At 30.9% G+C, this 20,487-nt stretch overlaps 3 protein-coding genes across 3 annotated transcripts; 2 read left to right on the top strand and 1 right to left on the bottom strand.

The window, feature by feature from the left end:
- Positions 1 to 5,787: 5,787 nt before the first annotated feature.
- LOC107009512 lies at positions 5,788 to 7,163 on the bottom strand. Its single transcript, XM_015208856.2, has 5 exons — positions 6,768 to 7,163; positions 6,617 to 6,703; positions 6,394 to 6,543; positions 6,127 to 6,321; positions 5,788 to 6,052 (listed from the first exon to the last, which is right to left on the bottom strand). The coding sequence occupies exons 1-5, from the start codon at positions 6,990 to 6,992 to the stop codon at positions 5,957 to 5,959; spliced, it is 753 nt and encodes a 250-aa protein (XP_015064342.1). The 5' UTR covers positions 6,993 to 7,163; the 3' UTR covers positions 5,788 to 5,956.
- Positions 7,164 to 8,494: 1,331 nt separating this feature from the next.
- Positions 8,495 to 11,809, top strand: LOC107011335 (uncharacterized protein At5g39570). Its single transcript, XM_015210793.2, has 2 exons — positions 8,495 to 9,656; positions 11,510 to 11,809. The coding sequence occupies exons 1-2, from the start codon at positions 8,643 to 8,645 to the stop codon at positions 11,588 to 11,590; spliced, it is 1,095 nt and encodes a 364-aa protein (XP_015066279.1). The 5' UTR covers positions 8,495 to 8,642; the 3' UTR covers positions 11,591 to 11,809.
- A 3,872-nt stretch (positions 11,810 to 15,681) lies between these two features.
- On the top strand, positions 15,682 to 19,872 carry LOC107009235 (phosphate transporter PHO1 homolog 3-like). The gene is made up of 13 exons (XM_015208537.2): positions 15,682 to 16,543; positions 16,862 to 17,174; positions 17,265 to 17,313; positions 17,401 to 17,472; positions 17,569 to 17,698; positions 17,846 to 17,966; positions 18,081 to 18,339; positions 18,448 to 18,552; positions 18,643 to 18,687; positions 18,775 to 18,924; positions 19,003 to 19,281; positions 19,360 to 19,499; positions 19,626 to 19,872. The coding sequence occupies exons 1-13, from the start codon at positions 15,988 to 15,990 to the stop codon at positions 19,717 to 19,719; spliced, it is 2,313 nt and encodes a 770-aa protein (XP_015064023.1). The 5' UTR covers positions 15,682 to 15,987; the 3' UTR covers positions 19,720 to 19,872.
- Positions 19,873 to 20,487: the final 615 nt, after the last annotated feature.

Raw genomic sequence — 20,487 nt, 5'->3', positions numbered from 1 at the left:
TTAATTGAAAGTTTATATTTATTTAAGGTTATTTATATTTCATTTTCAATCTTTAGTAGATGTGATTTTATGTAATTTTTATATTATCGATTATTTTATTGAATAAGATTATAGATTTACATTTTCTTTTGCTTTCAAATTATATTTATGCACGTTATTTTAAAATTTGAAAAATGTCTGAATCGTAGTATATCATCAGCATTGTAATTTGTATGGCAACTCCATACGAAGTGTGTCGAGTGTTTGGTACAAAGGAAAATGTTTTCTTTTCCTAGAAATTGCTTTTTGGGAAAGCAAATTGATTCCAACTTTTTTTAAAAAAAAATTTGATTGGTAAGTAAAAAATATTTTTTAATATTTAATTCGTAAATGAAAAGTATTTTTTATTTTTAGTTTTAGACTCAAAAATTACTTTTTAAAAAATTAATTTTTTATCTGAAAATCAACCTCAATACTTGATATAAGACTCGACCCCTATATCTAAACTAAGATAAGATTCTGATAACTGTTTCAAAAGAAAATGACAGTGTCACGGAAGGGGGGGAGGGGCGGCAGCTGGAGAGGACAGAGGTGACATAAAAAATGAAATTTTTTAGGAATTTGAAATATTTTCTTTTTAAAAAAAATTTCGATGGAAGTGGCGCGGGGGAGGAGGAGGATAGGGTGGGGTTGGCATAAAAAAGTTAAAAAATTTAAATTTGAAATTTTTTTAAAAAATAACTTTTTCTTTAATTTTCTTTTGACGAAAAATGGCATGGGAAGGGGAGTCGGGCTAGGGGGTAGCGTTAAAATGAAAAATTATAAATTTGAAATATTTCAAAAAATAATTTTTTTTAAAAAAAATAAATAAAATTGACAGGTATGGCCTGGGTGGGAGGTAGCGTTTTTGGGGGTTCGAGGGGAGGGGCGAGGTGGCGTAAAAAGTAATTGGTTTTTAAAAATATTTATCAAAAGTAATTTTTTCTTAAAATATCTTTTTTGACGAAATGACTTAGGTGGGGTGGCGAGTAGAGGTAAATATGGCGTAAAAATAAAAAAACTTTTAATTTGAAATACTTTTCAAAAGTAATTTTTTTCTTAAACAAAAAAAGAATACGGGGATGGCTTGGGTTGGGTGGGGAGTGGGGGAAGTAGGGCTGGCGTAAAAAGTGAATTTCTTTTTAATTTGAAATATTTTTAATTTTTTTTCTTAAAAAAAGGTATTGATAGGGTGACGGGGGAGCAACGTGAAAATAAAAATAAATTGAAATATTTTTCAAAAGCAATGTAGGGAGTAAGGGTGATAGGATTGGATGAGGTAAAAAGAATCTTAAAATTCGAAACATTTTTCAAAAATAAATTTTAAGTTTTTAATTTTATTTTTTTTTTGTGTGTGTGTGTGTGGGGGGGGGGATCCTATCTTTGAAATTGTGGACCGAGTGGAATTTACATTAATTTTTGGACTTTCAGTTCCACTGATGACGCTAGTAATTGTGCCATAGACCAACAACATGACTAAATCTGGTAGTCATCATTCTCCAATATCCTGCTTTTGCTATTTGCATCCGTCAACAAATTGAAGTGTGAATACCCCTGGAGTAGTCTCATTGCATGAGCTGATGAGCAACTGCTATNGTGGGGGGGGGGGGGGGGTTAATGTGGTAATGATAAAAATATACTCGAAATTTAATTAGAATGTAGAGGGTCGGTACTGGTTATGAGTAGGGTAAAAAAAAATGTTAAGGATAAAGTAGAATTTTAGAAAAATTTCCATAATTTTTGAAGAAAAACTATTTTTCTTAAATTTGAATGACATGAGTTAATTTGGATAATATTTTTTCAATCATTTAAGCCAATCAAACAAGGAAAAATAAAAAATGTAAAAATATTTTCTAAAAGTATATTTTTCTCCATACCAAACACACCATATGTATATATAAAAAAATTATTAAAAAGTTTAATTGACTTTAAAATAAATGTTATATTTATTTAAATAAATATAAATAAATATTATATCTCAAATACGTTATTGTATGTTGTATATCACCTTATATTTCTTTACAAATATTTTGTCGGTCACTTTAGCTATTTTATAATAAAAAATAATAATTGGTGTCGACATTGATAATTTTCATTAAAGCACAACATATATTTTAATGAAAAGAAACAAAAATATTTTAAACTTCTTACTGAAATTCGAAAAAAGAAAATCTTAAAACAAAATAGAATACTATAAAATGAAAAGAAATAAAACATGAAAATATTTAGCAAGGGTTCGATGGAACATGACTAAAGTAGAAAGAAAATTTAAATAAGAGAGAAAACGAGCTAAATTGTAGTTGGTTAAGATTAATCGTTTCCGTTACGGTATGTTCCATCCATTACTTTTTGTAATTTTCAAGATTTCAAATGTTATTTTCTTATATTTTGATTTTTTAGTGAAGTTTCTGTCTACGCCACTGAATGAACGTATAATTCAATACAATATTACCTTGAGATAAGATAACCAATGTGATTAGCTATTCCACTCTTATATGAGATAACTAATCTCACCATTTTAATGTAAAAATAATTCTAAAAATAACTAATATCTCAAATCCAACACAAAGTATAATTAATTTCTAATAACATGTAGAAATTATTATTAACCTTAATCGAATGTATCAAACAACCTTATCAAGAAATATGTACTCTATGTGCACAAATAATGTGTTATATCTTATATTCAAGTTAGTAAAACGGAAACGGAAAAGATGAAATAGAAAAATAGTAAATAAAATAATTCGGATCTACAGATGTCATTGTGTATCCTTAAGAAATTTAATTTTCTCAAGTATCTGAGGTTATAGATTAGTTAATCTCAAGGTAAAACAGATTATATCATAAAAGAAGTAGTGGTACCTTAAATTTTGATAATCTCAACGAACTCCAAAACCAACAACGAGATCACATGCAAAGTCGAGCGACGACTAGGGCGTCCTTTTTAAAAGCTAAAGGAGGGAAGCATTTTTCTTTCTTGTAACAAACGAGAGAAATGACTTTTTATTTTTCCTCCAAATTGATTGTCCACGTGTTTCAATTTCTCATTCATTCTTATTTCTTGTAGACACCTTGCTTAAAACCCAACAATATAATCATATTGAGTATACTTTTCAAAATAGTTGAATAGTTTGGATTTTGCCTAAATATTTGAACTAGTGAGGAAATTGAGTAATAATATTTAAAAACTGGACGCAATATGGCCGTGGTTTGCGAAAGACAAAAAAGACACGGATGACTTTGATATGGCCTAATCCATCGACGACCCTCTAAAATTGGCACGATGTTTCATTTAGACACTTTGATTGAGAGATGTTCATTATACACACCTAATATAGAATCTCGTTGTTTCATTTTAACACTTTTTGCTTATATGACATGATAAGTGTGACTGACACACTCATTGATAGGCGAGTGAAAGGGTTATTTAGTTAATTTTCAATTATTTACCATTTTGATCAAATTAAATTTCCCTCATTATGAATGAAGATTTTCCAACAAAAAGTATTTTTAAAATTTAAGAATAAACTCATTCGTAAAATTCTTTCATGAAAAATTTAATATTTAGGACAAAAAATGAAATTTAAGAAAGATTAATAAAAGCTCAATTTGATAATTTACAGAAAGTAAGTTCAAAAGAGCGCAACATGCAGGCGTGCGTGGAGATAATCTCTGCAAAATGAAAACAGGAATTTGGAGAAAGCAAAGCAAGGGAACCACGGGCTATTTTGCTGACCCCAAAATAGAAATTTAAATGAGAAAGAGAATTTGTTTGTTTTTGGAATTTTGAAAAAGGTTATCGGAGGTAGGGTAAAATTTTATTTGAAGAAAGCGATCGGGGTTTGTGGACTGGTTTGGAGAAGACTATCATGGGTGGGGGCTTTGGAGAAGACGGTCATGGGTGGGGTAGGGGGCTTCTTTTAGTTGACCTAAATTTTATTTGGAAAAAAAAATATCATGTGTATTAATTTTTTTGGTCAATTTTTATTTTTACTCAATATTAATTTGTTAAAATTATTTTTGACACAAATGACAAATGTTGTCATTTAATTGGTCACTTTACATGTCACCAGCGAGTATAATTTACACATATTATATGTTGTTGCTGATAATAAAAAAGGTGTCAAAATGACAACGAAATTTAACATGAGGTGTCTAAAATAAATAACGATCAATTAAGGTATTTAAGTGAAATATTGTGCCAAATTAGGAGGATACCGATTGATTTGGCCCTCTGATATTGATGAGCTTATGGTGATAGTCGATAGATATAACTAGGCGTGTACATAGGTCGGTTCGGTTTGATTTTTTATTTTAAAAAAATCTAAACCAATTATGTCGGTTTATCAAATAGAAGAACCAAATCAAATCATATAAAGTCGGTTTTTTCGATTTCGATTTCGATTTTAGTCGGTTCTTTCGGGTTTTTTTTCGGGTTTTTACAACTATACCGCATTTGAAAAAGCGATAAATATTTTTTCACTTATGTGTGTGATAAACTAAACTTAGAAATGTTAAGTGAATAGAAATTTTCGAAAAGACTGTCAAATTCATATGAGTACAAATATTTTTTTTGAAATATCAACGTTCATTATGTTAAATTAATAAGATTAAAGGATAGATGCAAACTGAATACAAAAAAAATTTACAAAGTAAACTGTTAACTTCGAATTTGAAAAACCATAACAATATAATTATAACTTCGGATCTTAACACAAAATAAAATATTTATAATTTTTACAAGTCAAAATTTGAAATAAAATAGATAAACATTGAAAACTATAAACTAACTTTAAATATATTAACAAAGTAGATTATAAATAATATTTTTAGTTATAAATAAAATTATATATATATATATAATTTATTTTATTTAGTGATATTATTTATATATACTCTACTTTATTGATATATTTTAGATAGTTTATAGTTTTCAATTTTATATATCTTATTTCAAATTCGGGCTTGTAAAATTTTGTAAATAATATATATATATATATATTTAGAGAGAGAGAGATTGATCGAGAACTATAAACTAACTAAAAATAGAATCAGCAAAGTATATTATAAATAATATTTTTTAGCTATAAATAAAATAAATTATATATATATATATAAAAAAATTTACAAATCTAAATTTGAAATAAAATATATAAAATTGAAAATCATAAACTAACTAAAAATATATCACCAAGGTAGATTATATGTAAATAATATTTTTTATCTATAAATAAAATAAATTATGTATATATATATGTGTTAGTTTGGTTTGAGTTCGGATCTGATTCTTTTTTTTTCTAATACCAAACCAAATTAAGAGTGATCGATTTTTTTCTTTAATCGCCAAACCAATTAAACCAAATCATAAGTCAATTTTTTTTCGATTTGATTTAATTAGTCGATTCGATTTGACTTAATAATTCCGTTTGTACATCCCTAGATATAAAATAGCTTTTGACTTATGATATTTTAACCATCGATAACTTTTTTAATACAAAGAAGATTCCAAAATTCTAAAAATGGGAGAGGCGCAGGTCACCATTAACCTTGTAATGCGCAAGGACCTTGCGTCCCCTTCTGACAAAAAAATCTTCAGTTTTTACACTATTTACATTGTGCCTTATTATCTAATTTTAATACCATAAAATTTACTGTTTAAATTTTGCTCTTTTGGTTCCAAATTTAATTATATTGCCCTTTTGAAATTTCTTGTCAATTTTTTTTTTTGTCCTTGGCTCTTATTTGCCTGTTGCGTACACGAGATTACTATTATTAACAAAGGAGTATCTGCCCTGATTTTCATTAGTTGAACAAATACTAAAGCCCACGCAATTACACACAAACAAAATTCACACTTGTGGACCAATGTTTTCCAGTATGGAAAAAGAAAAAGAAGAGTTGTTCTGGTTTTTGCTTAATTGGAAAGTTACTCTTACAGTTATGGTTGGGGATTTTCCTTCTTGAATTTAGCATAATCAGCGAGCAAATTATTTCTTACTTTATGTTGCATACTCTCCGCCATATTCTTCATGACCTGTTAATTTTCATCACACATATATAAAAGTCGAACAATAATATATATATAAAGAAAGTGTGTGAGAAACTAACCGCTTGCGTCACATCTTTGTGAACATGTGGAGGTACCAAAGCAAGCATGGGAGGTGGAGCGAAGCTAATGCACATATGTAAATGACCTTTGATCCTGCTAATTCTTCTATCTGGGTAAAGTACACCTTCCATGCTAAGACGGAATTGTGATGGCTTGTTTTTTCCCTCTGTTACTCCTTCTAGATCCCATTTTGTCTGCATATACAATAATACATTTATGCTGTACTAATTCGATCCGATCCAATATTTAACTATATATGTACATACAATTTTGAACTCAAGAACCATAGAGGTATGGTTTGGAACGGCAGGAGGGTATTCTTTTCCATTAGTTTTGCATCTAAGTCTCATGTTAACAACTGGCCACGCTGTGAGGAACAAGAAACCTATTGGTTCCATTCGAATTCTCCATTCTTCCTGCACCAACATGTATACTTTAATTAACTAATTAATTATTGTGTCATTTCAATTGCACATACTAATTAATTACCTCGTTAAGACGTTGGGTTCCTCTGTTATCAGGGGAAATAGCTTTGAAAACTCTTGGTTTGTCCTCCATGTACCTATCGAAAGATGCCTGAGCAGATAAAACTAATCATTTATCAAATAACAACACAACTCAGAAGAGATTGTGAACTTACATGAGGGGATTCAAAGAGGGGCATGTCAGCTAAAATGTTGATTTGTGAATCGTAACTCAGTTGATGAGCCTTAATGGGATTATAGTATTTTGTTTCATATTCATGTAATGGAGTCGATACTTGTATATTTCTCTTGAATAATTGAAACCCTCTGCTTCTGATTTTCCCCTGCTGCAACGTTGCACAAACAGAGGGAACTGCCACTGCCACAACACTTATTTTCATGATCGATTAGTTGATAATTTGAGTTTTAAAATTTCTATATACACTCTAATGGAATTGTTTGCGTGGAAGTTGCATCTATTCTGAGAAAGGGCAAGCGTATATGCCATCATGTATTTGTTGTTTAGACGCCATTTACTTTACTAGTTGATTGTGTAATTGACCTACCCCTCTTCTTTTTACATCTAAACATTTCCATCTTATAGTAATTGACACATACTCTGATTTTTCTACACGGTTTATTTTCCGGAAAAAAATATTAAAACGCAAATTCTGTATTTTCCTTTTGAAAAATATCACTGACAAATGACAACTTCTAAACTGAATGAATTACAAAAATATATTTCTTATAATGTTATAACTTATATCTGTGGTAGGTTTGTTTTGTTTACTCTATTATCTTAAAATTTCAGAATCTTACATAAGCTATTGCTATGTATTCGAGACAATATTTTACGATTCAAAATATGGAAAAAAATAAACACTAAAAAGTTAAACATAATTCAATATTTACTATATATATAAATTATCTTTTATCATTTATAAATAGTGTAATTTTTTAACAAAGGAAAACATCTCTACGTGGCTTAGTCCTTGTTAATACCCCTGAAAATTACCTTTTCTTTTACCCCTACACTAGTTATCTGGTAAAAAATAAGTTAGAACATATCACATGTATACATATGCCAACTTAGATTAAAAAAAAGAAGAGAATTTTTAATGTCTTTTATTCAATTCTTTAATATTTAAATTGATCGGAGCCTTAAAAGAATTGAGACGTGAAAGAATATGAGTTGCAGTACCTTAAGCATATGAGTGGTTTCTTATAATAATAATCACATGGATAAAATATTTCATGTGAGATAATTAATTTAATTATAATAATTTTAAAATAATTAAAAATATCTCAAATTAAATATAAAATAAGTTGGATCTCAAAAAATATTTCAAACCAATTAACCTTATCCATTGTATTAATGAACCTCTTACACAACTTTGTCGAGGAATGATAGAGTTAATATCTTATATGGTTACTCAACTATCTATTATTCTCTCATAAAATCACTCAACTTTGTATTTTATCTTAAAAGTCACTCAACTATCTATTCTTCCCTTAGAAATTCATTCAACTTTGAATTTTAACTCAAAAGTCACTCAACTATTAATTATTCTCTCAGAAAGTCACTCAACCTATTTAATTAATATTTTAATTAAAATTTGCTGATGTAATTCTTTTTATTTAAAATCCAAAATTTTAAAATATATCATTTAATAGTTGAGTGAATTTTGAGTTAAAATTAAAAGCTGAGTGACTTTTCGAGAGAATAATCGATAGTGACTTTCTGAGAAAATAGGTGATAATTGAGTGACCATATAGGATATTAACTCACGAATGATATGCACGAAATATGATCATTTGGAGCCTAAATTTTGAAATAGTTGAAAAGTTTGGACTTGTTGGCTAAATATTTGAACTAGAGAGGAAGTTATGTAATATTTACAAATTGGACGCGATTTTGCCGTGGTTTGCGGAAGAAAGAGAAACACGGAGTAGGTCGCACGACGCCGTTTTGTTTCTTCTAAGATATAGGAGGATTTGCTCAGATCAAGATCTGTAAAATCGGAATTGAAGAGTTTAGAATCCCTGCAAAAATGTCTTACTACCCTAAAGGCCACCACGATGACGACGGCACTGAATTTGATGAGTACGATCCAACTCCTTATGGTGGTGGATACGACATTGCTTTGACTTATGGTCGCCCACTTCCGCCATCTGAGGAAACCTGTTATCAGCCTTCCTCAGCTTCTGATGAGTTCGACTATGATCGTCCTCAGTACACTTCGTATGCTGAGCCTTCTGCTTATGGTGATGAGGCTCTTGATAATGAGTACCAGAGCTATTCGAGGCCTAAGCCTCGCCCCACCCCTTCTTATCGTCCATCTGAGGAAACTCATACTTATGAGCAGCCTCAAGCTGATTATGGGTTTCAGCCTGGGGTGAATCGCCCTGGCGGAGAAAGTGAATATGGATCTGGGTATGGACGGAAGAGTGAGTATGAAGAAGAGCCCACATCAGAATATGGATCTGGGTATGGGAGAAAGAGTGAGTACGAAGATCCTAAACCCCAGTATGGATCTGGGTATGGAAGGAAGAGTGAGTATGAAGAGCCTAGTTCCGAGTATGGATCTGGGTATGGGAGGAAGAGTGAGTATGAAGAACCCACTCCCCAATATGGATCTGGGTATGGCCGGAAGAGTGAGTATCAAGAGCCAAGTTCTGACTACGGATCTGGGTATGGTAGAAAGAGTGAATATGAAGAACCCACTCCCCAGTATGGAAGGAAAAGCGAGTATGAAGAACCCGCTTCCGAATACGGATCAGGGTATCGGAAGAAGAGTGAATACGAGGAGCCAAGCTCAGAATACGGGTCGGGTTATGGGCGTAGGAACGAATCCGAAGAATATGGATCTGGTGGGTATGGCAGGAAGCCTAGCTATGGACAAGAGGAAGGTGAGAGGCCCAGTTATGGGCGTCCAAGCTACCAGGCTGAGGAAGGCGAAGGGTACGAGAGGCCTCACTATGGAAGATCCGAGGAGGAGGACTACAGGAAACCCAGCTACGAGAGGCGTGGTGATGACGATGAAGGCTATGGTCGCAAGAAATATGTGAGCACTCAATTTCTCTTCTTTGTATTAATTGAATTTTTCGCTCTAGATCTTGATCCTTTTAGGTTTAGTTGAAGTATATTTGATATCTTTTGCCTAATGGAGATGCTTCAATTTACTAGTGATTAAACCGAATGATCATTATAGCTAGATGACGCCTCATCTTAACTTTTAGATTAGATGAACAAAGGAAACCTTTGCTAGTGTGGCAAGAAACACATAAGGAGATCCTTTTGATTTTAATAGAAAATGCTGCTGGTAAGATGAATAGTTCTTCACCTAGCTCATTAATTTGTGTTCACTCTTAGGCTGATTTGGTTTGGGAACAAGTTGTTTCGGAATTAATTATCCGAGATTGTTACTCCAATGTGGGGATCAAAATAACACTATAATCCTGTGATAAGTTATCCCACATTTTAATCCCAACTAGACCTAGACATGAAACAAACTCATCCTAAATTAATCCTTTAGTCATGCCTTGTACCGGACAAGCGCTTAGTTTTAATCCACACTTCTCGCAGAACAAAGTGAAGGATAACAATGTGGTTAGGGGCAGGCACATATTTGCCAATGTTTATTTTTGCACATTCTTTCAAAGTTGAGCATATACCTTAATTTTTTCCCCTTAAAAACAACATAAACATACTAACCCATGAGATGAACGAAAGAGGGAGAGGAAATAGCTGGATGTTGAAAAAGAAGAAACAACAATGGAAGACAAAAAGAAAGATTGAAACAAGAGTATTGGAGTGGAAGGAAAATGTGAATTTACTGATCCACTCTTGTTAACCCCTCTAATTACGAAAATAACCCCAAAACGCTATTTCTGTAAACAAACCCATCAAATGAAGAAAAAATTTATTCTGGGCGAGGCACACATACTGTTAGTCGTGTGAGGCCACGTATATACTGTGGGCCCCATAATGTACTTATTTTTCTGCTTTTTCTTTTCCAATTTTAATCTTTTATTTTTTCTTTCTTACTTGCATTTTCTTTTTTTTTTCTTATTAATTCTTAGTGTAAATTTTATTTTTTTGTTTTAATAAAGAAAACTTTGAAACAAAAATAAATAAATAACCAAGAATTGAGTGATTAAAAACACATTTGATGACTAAGAATTGAGTTATTAAAAAACAATTCTTAGTATTTTTATCATGAATATTAATACTAATCATAAACAGAAATTAAAAAAAAACATATTTGATGACTAACCATTGAGTGATTAAAATTGAAATCTCAAGAAAATAATAAAAATTAATGACTAAAATTTAAATAATTAAAATTAAATTAGATAATTAAGTGTAATAAATAATGCCGATTAAATTTTACTAGTTCAATTGGTTGATTATATGAATTTTTGCTTTATTGAAGAAATTAAAAAAAAAAAGTTAAATTTCTCTATCCTCAATTTTTTTGAATTCATTCAAAAATAAATAAATTTAATTTTTTTGACATATCCTTTAATTTCCCCTCAGTTAAATAGTAATAGAGATATAAAATATATAATAGACACCGTGGGTGACTTTCAAAGTTTCTTTATTAAGACCAAAAAAAATTAAAATTTTACACTAAGAATTAACAAGCAAAAAGAAAAAAGAAAATACAAGTAAAAAAGAAAAAGTAAAAGAAAAGATTAAAATTGAAAAAGAAAAAGCAGGAAAATGAGTATTATTTGTCCCGCGGTATACATGTGGCAGCCAAATGAGGCCTCACAGTATGTGTGCCTCGCCCAGAATAAAATTTTTTATCGAATGAATAGTCGATCCGTACACCATAGATTTACAGACATGTCAAGTGTGAGGGGAATGCATTATGGAGTTGTTTTTGTTTAATCCATGTGATCTAATTGGCAGGGTGAGGACAACTCCGACGACAATGACGAGGAGAAGAAACATCGCTACCACCACCACCACCGCAAACACTACGATGATTGAGCAGAGTGCTTTATGATCCATGTCATACTATCAAATACTAAATAAAAGTTTGCATGTTTCTGCAAATGTTGTTCCTTGCGTGTTTGCTATGGATGTACTTTTTTTGTTATTTGTGTGAGGTATATTTTGCTCCTCTTTACTGTAAAACAATATCCCAGACATTTTTCAGGGTAAATATGCCATGAATAAATGAACTCTGTGATTGGTCGTTTTATTATATGTCTTTGATATCTAGTTTTTATCGTGCTCTTTTAATTCTGGAAGTGAGTCATTTGTGACATGGTTCTGCACTTTACTCAACATTGGTAATTGATTTGGGTATAGGTAAATCCCAGCCATCTCATGGTTCAACAACAAAAATTACTCTTCAAATGGTTACTTATGTTGGTCCTTTCTTGTCAATTTTAGCAAATTGCCAACCAGTTCCAAATGATCCTTAGTTGTATCCCTTAGACGAGATGCTTTCGGAAAATATTTACATCAAATTAATACATTTATCACACATTTTAATACACTTATAATATAATGTGATAATTTTTTACCAAACAAACATAATATATTTCAAAAACAGTTATAATTCATATATATTGCATACATAATTCACTTTTAATACATATTACAGATTTATCACAGTATTGCTATAAATGATAATAAACAAAAAGTATCGCTAATATCAATAATTATTTTTTAAAATGTACTAATTCATGTAATTTTTCCAAAATAATTTGGATTAAAAATAGTTATTTTCTTCTCAAAGCTTAATTAAACACCTCCAGATTAGTTTGTTGCTTTGTAACTTTATCTCCGGTATACATCATTCTATTGTAGCGTGGGCCACCAATAGCATGGACCTACACGCAGGGAATTATTTATTTATCGTTAAGATATAAGTCATCTTTATTTGTTTTAACAAGTAACATATTTTACTATTTAAAATACATATTTCGTTTTTTCTGAATAGTTACTTGAAAATCTCTGTGATATCTATAAAAATTCATTCACATAATATTATCCGTTTATTATATAAATAGAAGTTGACTAAAAATTAATTAGAAGGAACAAGTCCTCGAGGGCTGGCTATTGTTTCATTTAATACAGCTGATTATTTAATTTATTGATCTTGAAGTTGTCAAAAAAAAAAAAAAGGAAAAATACGAATAGATCTTAATATATGACAAATATACAAAACACAAGCATGAAATACTAGTATACTTCTAAAAGATACATTCAACAAAATGTTTGGTAAGAGGTCAAGGGGCACCATATACAGAAATATTCTAGTCTAAATCTAAATTACAGAAACATAGAAAATTATATGGATGTTAATGCAAGGAAATTAAAGAAAATAAGTGGAGTTCAGAAGAAATTAAAGGGTGTACGTTAATGGAAAGTAAGTGCACAAGAAAAGTAAATATACATGTCTCATAGCTTATGACAAGATGAATAAAATTCATTTATCAAAAAAAAATTTTAATATAGAATCTTTTATCTTTCACTAAGTATTACATAATGTAAAATCTATAAATATGAAAAATCAAAATGATTACACATAAAAGAAATAAAGTTGAAGGGTGAAGAACCAAAATAAGCGTACAATTTTTTCAAAATTAGTTGGATTAACCAATTGGATAATGAAGAAGAAATGCAAACCTATAAAGAAATGAATGCTAATATATGACTTTTCCAATTTTGAGATCAATATCCAATTTTCCTATGTTATTCGCGGAGGCGGTGCCAAGATTAGAAGTTTGGAGGTTCTAAATTAATTTATTTCGGAGCTCACAAATTAATATACATAAAAACAAAAAAAAATTCTAATACAAATATAGAATTTATGAAAAAGCTAGTGAGTTTGTCTAAACCCATGAACCCTCACCTAGCTCTGCCTCGACATACACACAAAAAAAAAAACTTTTTCTTCAACATTTACTTATAACGAATTTTGGGTATGAAAAAATATAATTTAAATTTAATCGAATTTTAATACGATAACTCTCTCTCGTGCAATATAAAGTATGGCAATTTGCAAAAAGATGCCATGTATTAGCTAGACTAGAAGGAATGAAGTCGGCAGTAAGTAAAGTGATGAATTGATGATATGACTGTTCAACAAATACATCATTAAAGAACAAACTTGACCAGTAGCCTTGTCAAAATTAATATTTTTTTGGTTCATAATTAAGTACATGTCATTTGTTAGCCGATTAAAATTACCTAGGATGTAGTCCGTAAATATATATATAATACTAATATAAGTATTAGTTATGTGTATATTCCTTCATAAATATATGCATAACTTATAAGAGATTTCTCAATTACAAATTAAACGTCACATATATTTTTTTTAATTTATAAATAATTTGTTTTTTAACTAATTACTAAACAATGATATAACTTAATATAAAATTAATATATGAATAACTTCTTTACGACGCACTACGAAATAAAAAAGCAGGGGGGCTTTCTTTTTCATGCAATTCAACTTGTCCTAGATTATATCTAAAAAAAAAAATTAACGTACAAAGTCACAACTAAGATTTTAGAGGAGAAAAATAATAATGAGGATTGATTATACCAACTTACGAAGCATGCTGCATCATGGACTTTAAAATATATTTCTCAAAGACTTTTGAAGAACTATAAGTCTAAAATATTCAATATAGCAATATATTAGGTATTTTGAATTTGAACTTATGGTAAATATGCCTATTTATTTGCATAGTTGGAAAGCTAGGTGATAAATTTGTGTAGTATTTATTTGCATAGTTAGAAAGTCAAAGGAAGTGAGGTGACAAAATAAAGTATTCATACGCAGTTATTTTTTATACAATTTCTATTGGGACTGAACTATTTTAATATCTTCACAGAGATTTGGTGATGCATTATTTTGCTTATAATATTTAATTTTACTATACAATATTCCAGTTGTTATGCTTTTGTTTTCTACGATCTGGACGTGTATGGTCAGCATTTGTGTTACCAATAAACTCCACGATCATTAATACTAATTTAAATACTTTGGTAGACTTTTGCCTTTTAACAGGGCGTTTTTTTTTTATGAACAAATATATGATTTTGAAATTCATAATTTGATCTCAAAGTTAATACTATTATAAAATATAATTTAATTTATGATAATATATTTGATGAATGTTTTATTATATATAAGATCCAAGTAAAAATTATTAAATTTATTTGAATACATAACTAACATATAAATTCAGCCTAATTTAGTTTAGTATTTAGAGAAATGACTACACGCTTAATAAATGAAAGAAATTAGAGAAGAAAAATATTGTTTCGCATTGTCAGTAGAACAAGACTACAATCTTCTATTCTAGGTAAGAAAAAATTGTTCATAGCAAGAAATTATATACCTCATATATAAGGTAAACTCTTAAAACATTAAACTACAAGAAATATATTTTTAACATAAGATAAATCTCCTAAAAAGCTCACAAAATCTCAACAATAAAATAGGTGAAAATCATGAAAGATTAGGTTTTGTGCTAAGTAATTATCCTCCGTCTATTTAAAATTTATTTAATTTTCGATAGATAGTTCATGAGTAGCATTTTTTTTCCTTGTCTATCTTTTTTTAGGTAGATAAGCTCCGAAAAAAATAAAATTACTTTGTATATACTTTTTCATATGATGTATTAGTTATACACTCTATTGTATATTGAGAAGTATACTATTAATACCATGTATTTCTATGTATTAGTAACAAAAAAAGATTTAATTCATGCATTAGCATGGTTAAAGATCCAATCATCCTCGAAAATTAACATTACTAATATAAGCATTAATAATACAAACATTACTAGTATATTATATGCGTTTATTTTTTATACACTCTACCAAACAAACCCAGGAGATTCACGCGTAAATTGTGTTATTATTCGTTACTATTGCTTTCATTATTGTTGTCTCATAACAAGCAGAATAGTGCCCAAAATGACAAAACACCAGTGTATTAAATAAAACAAATAATAAAAAAAAGTTGTTAATGGGTCATTGCTGCACAAGCCAGCTCATACACAGCCCCAAATCTTATAAGAAGAGACAGTAGTTGAAATATTGATTGAGACATAGTGATATTCTGGGTTTGGTCCTCCAGCCATTTTTGTTCATATTACAACAACAATACTTTCAAAGTCTTAAAAAATGTTTGGACTTTTGTGTGACATTCTTGGAAATTGTACTAAATTTAGCGACCCTTTAACACCTTGATTGCTGACCATTTCTCCAATCACGCACTAGAAGCCAAAACCAACAACATTCTTATTTAAAGCTCAATCTTTCTATTTGATAAAACAGAGAAAGTTCACTTTTTTATTTCAAGAAGAAAAAAGAAAAGAAGAGAGCTTTGGTTGGATTAATCCGTTGTGATAAAGATGAAATTTGGGAAAGAATTTACTTCCCAAATGGTCCATGAATGGCAAGAAGCCTATATGGATTATAATTATCTCAAGAATCTTTTGAAAGATATCTTGAATTTCAAGAAGAAAAATGCATCATTATCAGAAATTGCAGACACCCCAGAAGGTTCATTAAAGAGAAGAATATCTATGTACAGAGCATTTAGTGGATTACAAAGTAGATACACAAGTTTCAAAGGGAATAATAATAGTAATAACCATGAAGATGAAGTAATTTTAGTTAACACGGTGCAGCAAGAAGGACCCCATCAAACTATGTTTCTTATGTCATCTGAACAAGGTGGAGAGTATGAGATGGTTTTCTTTAAAAGACTTGATGATGAGTTCAACAAGGTGGTAACTTTTTACAAGAAAAAAGTAGGGCAAGTGAAGGATGAAGCTGATGAGTTGAGTAAACAAATGGATGCACTTATTGCTCTAAGGATTATGGTTGATAAACCTTCAATTGATATGCATAGTGCACAAGGGATGGATCCAGCATCAGTGGTTCCTCTTCATTTGACAAGTCAATGTAAGTATTGGCCTATGTGATAAAGATATTAATTAGTGTTCCTACTACTTTACCTCTTTCAATTTGTGTCACGTGAACTTGTGTTCGGTCTTATATAGCAATTTAGTTCGCCTTTATGTGGGATTTGCCTAAGATATTATATGCTCCGAAGTTTGTATATCCTTCTCCTTAATCCATGCACCCTCCATAATAGGCGTCACGAGTTCAGTTATTTGTCTTTTTTATGGGTGACACTGAAGTAGAGAGGGAGAAACAAATGATTTGATATATTAGATGCTGGCACTTGCTTAATACTGTTTTGAATTCTTGTTTTTACAGTAAGGTCACATATGGAAGTAATTCAAGAAGTTGAGATGAGTAGTGAAGAAATTGTGGAAGATGAATCAACATCAGGGAAAAGAGGTACAACAAAGATGAATCCTATGGGTTTTAGGCCTGCTCCAGTAGAGATTCTGGACAATGTAAAAATCAATATTGAACCTGCAACACCTATGTCGACTTTGAAAAATGTGATCAAGTCCGCGAAATCTGACCTATCATTCAGCAGACAAGAGCTTAGAAAAGCTGAAGAACAAATAAGAATGGCTTTTGTTGAGTTTTACCAAAAGCTTCGACTTTTAAAAAACTACAGGTAATTTTGAAATGTTATTCCTCCCAAATGATGAATTACAGTTGTTTGTTGTGATTAATTCAACTAACTCTTTGCTACTTAATTCTGCAGTTTCTTAAATGTGTTGGCATTTTCTAAGATCATGAAGAAGTATGATAAGGTACTATACTAAAGTGATCACTATTCGGCAATAGAAAGGACTTCCTGTATAGTTTGCCTTTCTAAACCTTGCAATTTATTGATACAGATCACCTCAAGGAAAGCTTCTAAATCATACTTAGAGATGATTGATAAGTCTTATCTTGGTAGCTCAGATGAGGTACATTTTCTTTCACTTTCAAAAACTATTTTCCTCTCAGCATCATTGCTGTTGCAGCTATACCTTGAAATTCTCATTGATTGTTGCTTTTTTTAGGTTGCTAAGCTCATTGAGAGAGTGGAGGTCACATTCATAAAGCACTTTGTCAATGGAAATCGAAGAAAAGGAATGAAGTTTTTAAGACCACAAGCTAAAAGGGACACACATAGAGTAACATTTTTCATGGGTAAGCATACATCCTTATTAGTATCAACTTCCTCTTCCTAAATGTATTGCATAACAATTTTTTTTGAAACATCTGGATTGACCTGTCATCTCACTTGCATAAGGACCATATGTTCATTTTACTAACTGATATACTTATAACCTACAGGTATGTTTTCTGGCTGCTCAATAGCATTAGTGGCAGCTATTGCTGTAGCAATACATGCAGGAAACCTTCTAGAGCATAAGGATCGTGGACAGTATATGGATAACATATTTCCACTCTACAGGTGAACTAAACCATCTGTCTTTTACAAAGTCATATTGATTCCTTCTCTTTGTCTCTCTGCAAGCCAGACCATATCTTAAGCAATACTTACGAGTAATAAGCCCTATCTTTGCAGCCTATTCGGATACATTGTCCTCCATATGCTCATGTATGCAGGGAATGTATACTACTGGAAGCGTTTTCGGGTCAATTATCCCTTCATATTTGGCTTCAAACAGGGAACAGCGTTAGGTTACAGACAAGTTCTCCTCCTTGCTTCTGGTCTTTCACTACTTGCACTGGCTGCTGCACTCTCCCACCTGGATATGGATATGGATCCGAAAACACGAAAATTTGAGACATTAATTGAGCTGATCCCACTTGCCCTGGTGATTGTAAGTCTAGAAAAACATTAGCTCTTCTTTTTACTTTCTTTCTACAATTGATCTTATACAAAATGTTTCGAATTTCAAATCCCCTAATGATCTTAAGTCTTATTTCAGGTTCTGACTCTTATAATTTTTTGTCCTTTGAACATCATATATCGTTCAAGTCGTTTCTTCCTTTTAAGAACTGCCTGGCACTGTCTATGCGCTCCCCTCTATAAGGTACCCATGGTTCTTTAAGAGATACAGATTCACACGCATTAATATCACAAAAATTACATGGATAGTAAAATGTCTCACATCATTTTGCAGGTTACTCTACCAGATTTCATCTTGGCAGATCAACTTACCAGCCAGGTTTGACACTCAGCCGTTTTCTAAACGGGAATTATAGGATAGGAAAAGTCTACAATTCAGTTAGTATAATGTGGTCTTGTGTTTCAGGTTCAAGCAATTAGGAGTTTGCAATTCTATGTCTGCTACTATGTGTGGGGCAACTTCAGAACAAGATCAAATGAATGTCTAAAAAGCAATGTTTACCAGATCTTATACATAGTCGTTGCAATTATTCCCTTTTGGTCTCGGTTTATTCAGGTGTGAGAATTTTTGCACACAAAAAATGAACAAGAGATTTGTTGACAAATATTTAATATGGTGCTTTGTATGATTCAGTGCCTTCGCCGCTTATTTGAAGAGAGAGATTCGATGCAGGGGCTTAATAGCCTCAAATATTTCTCAACAATTGTTGCACTTGTGATGAGGACGCTTTATTCTCAGAAGGGAGGAACGTTTTGGAGAGTAATGGCAGCATCAACTTCAGGAGTAACTACAGTTGCAAACACTTATTGGGATCTAGTCATTGATTGGGGTCTATTGCAAAGGAATTCCAAAAACCCCTGGTTGAGAGACAAACTACTTGTGCCACACAAGATTGTCTACTTTGTTGCCATTGTAAGTGCAGACACAGAATTCAAAACTTAACTATCAAAAATACGATTAAGTTTTTGATGATTTTGAGTCTAAATGCAGGTTCTTGACATTATTCTGAGACTAGTATGGATGCAATTGGTTCTAGATATTAAACAACTCTCGTTTCTGCACGAGAAAGCATTCCTTGCAGTTGTTGCCTGTTTGGAAATCCTTCGTCGAGGCATATGGAACTTTTTCAGGTATGAAGCATTATATCTATCAGAGTTTAATTATATACATCAACAATTGAAATAACGTCGTATATTATAATTAAGTTAAAATTTTATGTAACTTGTTCACATAGTAACAATAGTTATGCTGTTCAGGTTGGAAAATGAGCACTTGAATAACGTTGGAAAATACCGTGCCTTTAAGTCGGTACCTCTGCCTTTTAACTACGATGAGGACAAGAGTCATTAACTGATACCAGCAAATCAAAAGACTCAAAATGATTTGCTGGTTTATTGTACAATTCTTTGATTGTTTGTAATATAGTTTTGTTTGTGGGGAAAACAAAGAGAAGAAGATATTTTCCATTGTTGGGCTTGAATTTATTTTGTGTAATCACTTGGACTACACGTTCGCCAGCTGCAGAAAAATACTTAAAGATTGGTCAAACCAGAAACCCAATGATCTGTTCACTAAAAAAAGAGTCATGTTTTATAAATTACTCAAAAATCTGATAAAGGATATGAAACAACACGACCATAAACAACGGAGCACGCTAATAATTTTAAGGAATTTAGTCTTTCAGTTCTTTATTAAAAAATAAATTTCTAGATATTCGTAAACGACACGTGGATTAATACTCAAGTTATTGAAATTAAGGGACTAAAATCTTCACCTTCCAATTGATTTCAAATTCAACTCAAAGAAGAATAATCAAATGAAACCAAGAATCACAAAGGGGTAAAACTTTGATTAATCAAACTCAAAAAGTTAACTAGCAATCCCAATAGTTCACCCTATTTACTCACTATTTGATGGTCAATATTCAACCTAGTGTAAGTCATGCAAAATGATAAAAGACTAATATGTATAAGTAGGAAATAAAAAGGAACTTTTTTTTGATAATTTTACCCTCACAAAATCAATTCATAAATAACAATATTATTTCTAGTTTATCTTTAACACAAATTATTAACCTTGAAAGTATAAATTTAATTAATGAAAAACAATATGATCGAT

Source organism: Solanum pennellii, chromosome 2 (genome assembly GCF_001406875.1).
Source record: "Solanum pennellii chromosome 2, SPENNV200".
NCBI classification, from domain to species: domain Eukaryota; kingdom Viridiplantae; phylum Streptophyta; class Magnoliopsida; order Solanales; family Solanaceae; genus Solanum; species Solanum pennellii.
This window is presented reverse-complemented; position numbering and strand designations above follow the sequence as displayed.

Excerpts from the sequence above, each read along its gene's own strand:
- LOC107009512 (XM_015208856.2), bottom strand. The coding sequence starts at position 6,992 with ATGAAAATAAGTGTTGTGGCAGTGGCAGTTCCCTCTGTTTGTGCAACG. Across the intron at positions 6,544-6,616 it reads GAACCCAACGTCTTAACGAG|GAAGAATGGAGAATTCGAAT; the intron begins GTAATTAATTAG and ends ATGTTGGTGCAG. Across the intron at positions 6,053-6,126 it reads ACAAAGATGTGACGCAAGCG|GTCATGAAGAATATGGCGGA; the intron begins GTTAGTTTCTCA and ends GAAAATTAACAG.
- LOC107009235 (XM_015208537.2), top strand. The coding sequence starts at position 15,988 with ATGAAATTTGGGAAAGAATTTACTTCCCAAATGGTCCATGAATGGCAA. Across the intron at positions 17,699-17,845 it reads TAGAGTAACATTTTTCATGG|GTATGTTTTCTGGCTGCTCA; the intron begins GTAAGCATACAT and ends TATAACCTACAG. Across the intron at positions 18,688-18,774 it reads CAGATCAACTTACCAGCCAG|GTTCAAGCAATTAGGAGTTT; the intron begins GTTTGACACTCA and ends CTTGTGTTTCAG.
- LOC107011335 (XM_015210793.2), top strand. The coding sequence starts at position 8,643 with ATGTCTTACTACCCTAAAGGCCACCACGATGACGACGGCACTGAATTT. Across the intron at positions 9,657-11,509 it reads GCTATGGTCGCAAGAAATAT|GGTGAGGACAACTCCGACGA; the intron begins GTGAGCACTCAA and ends TCTAATTGGCAG.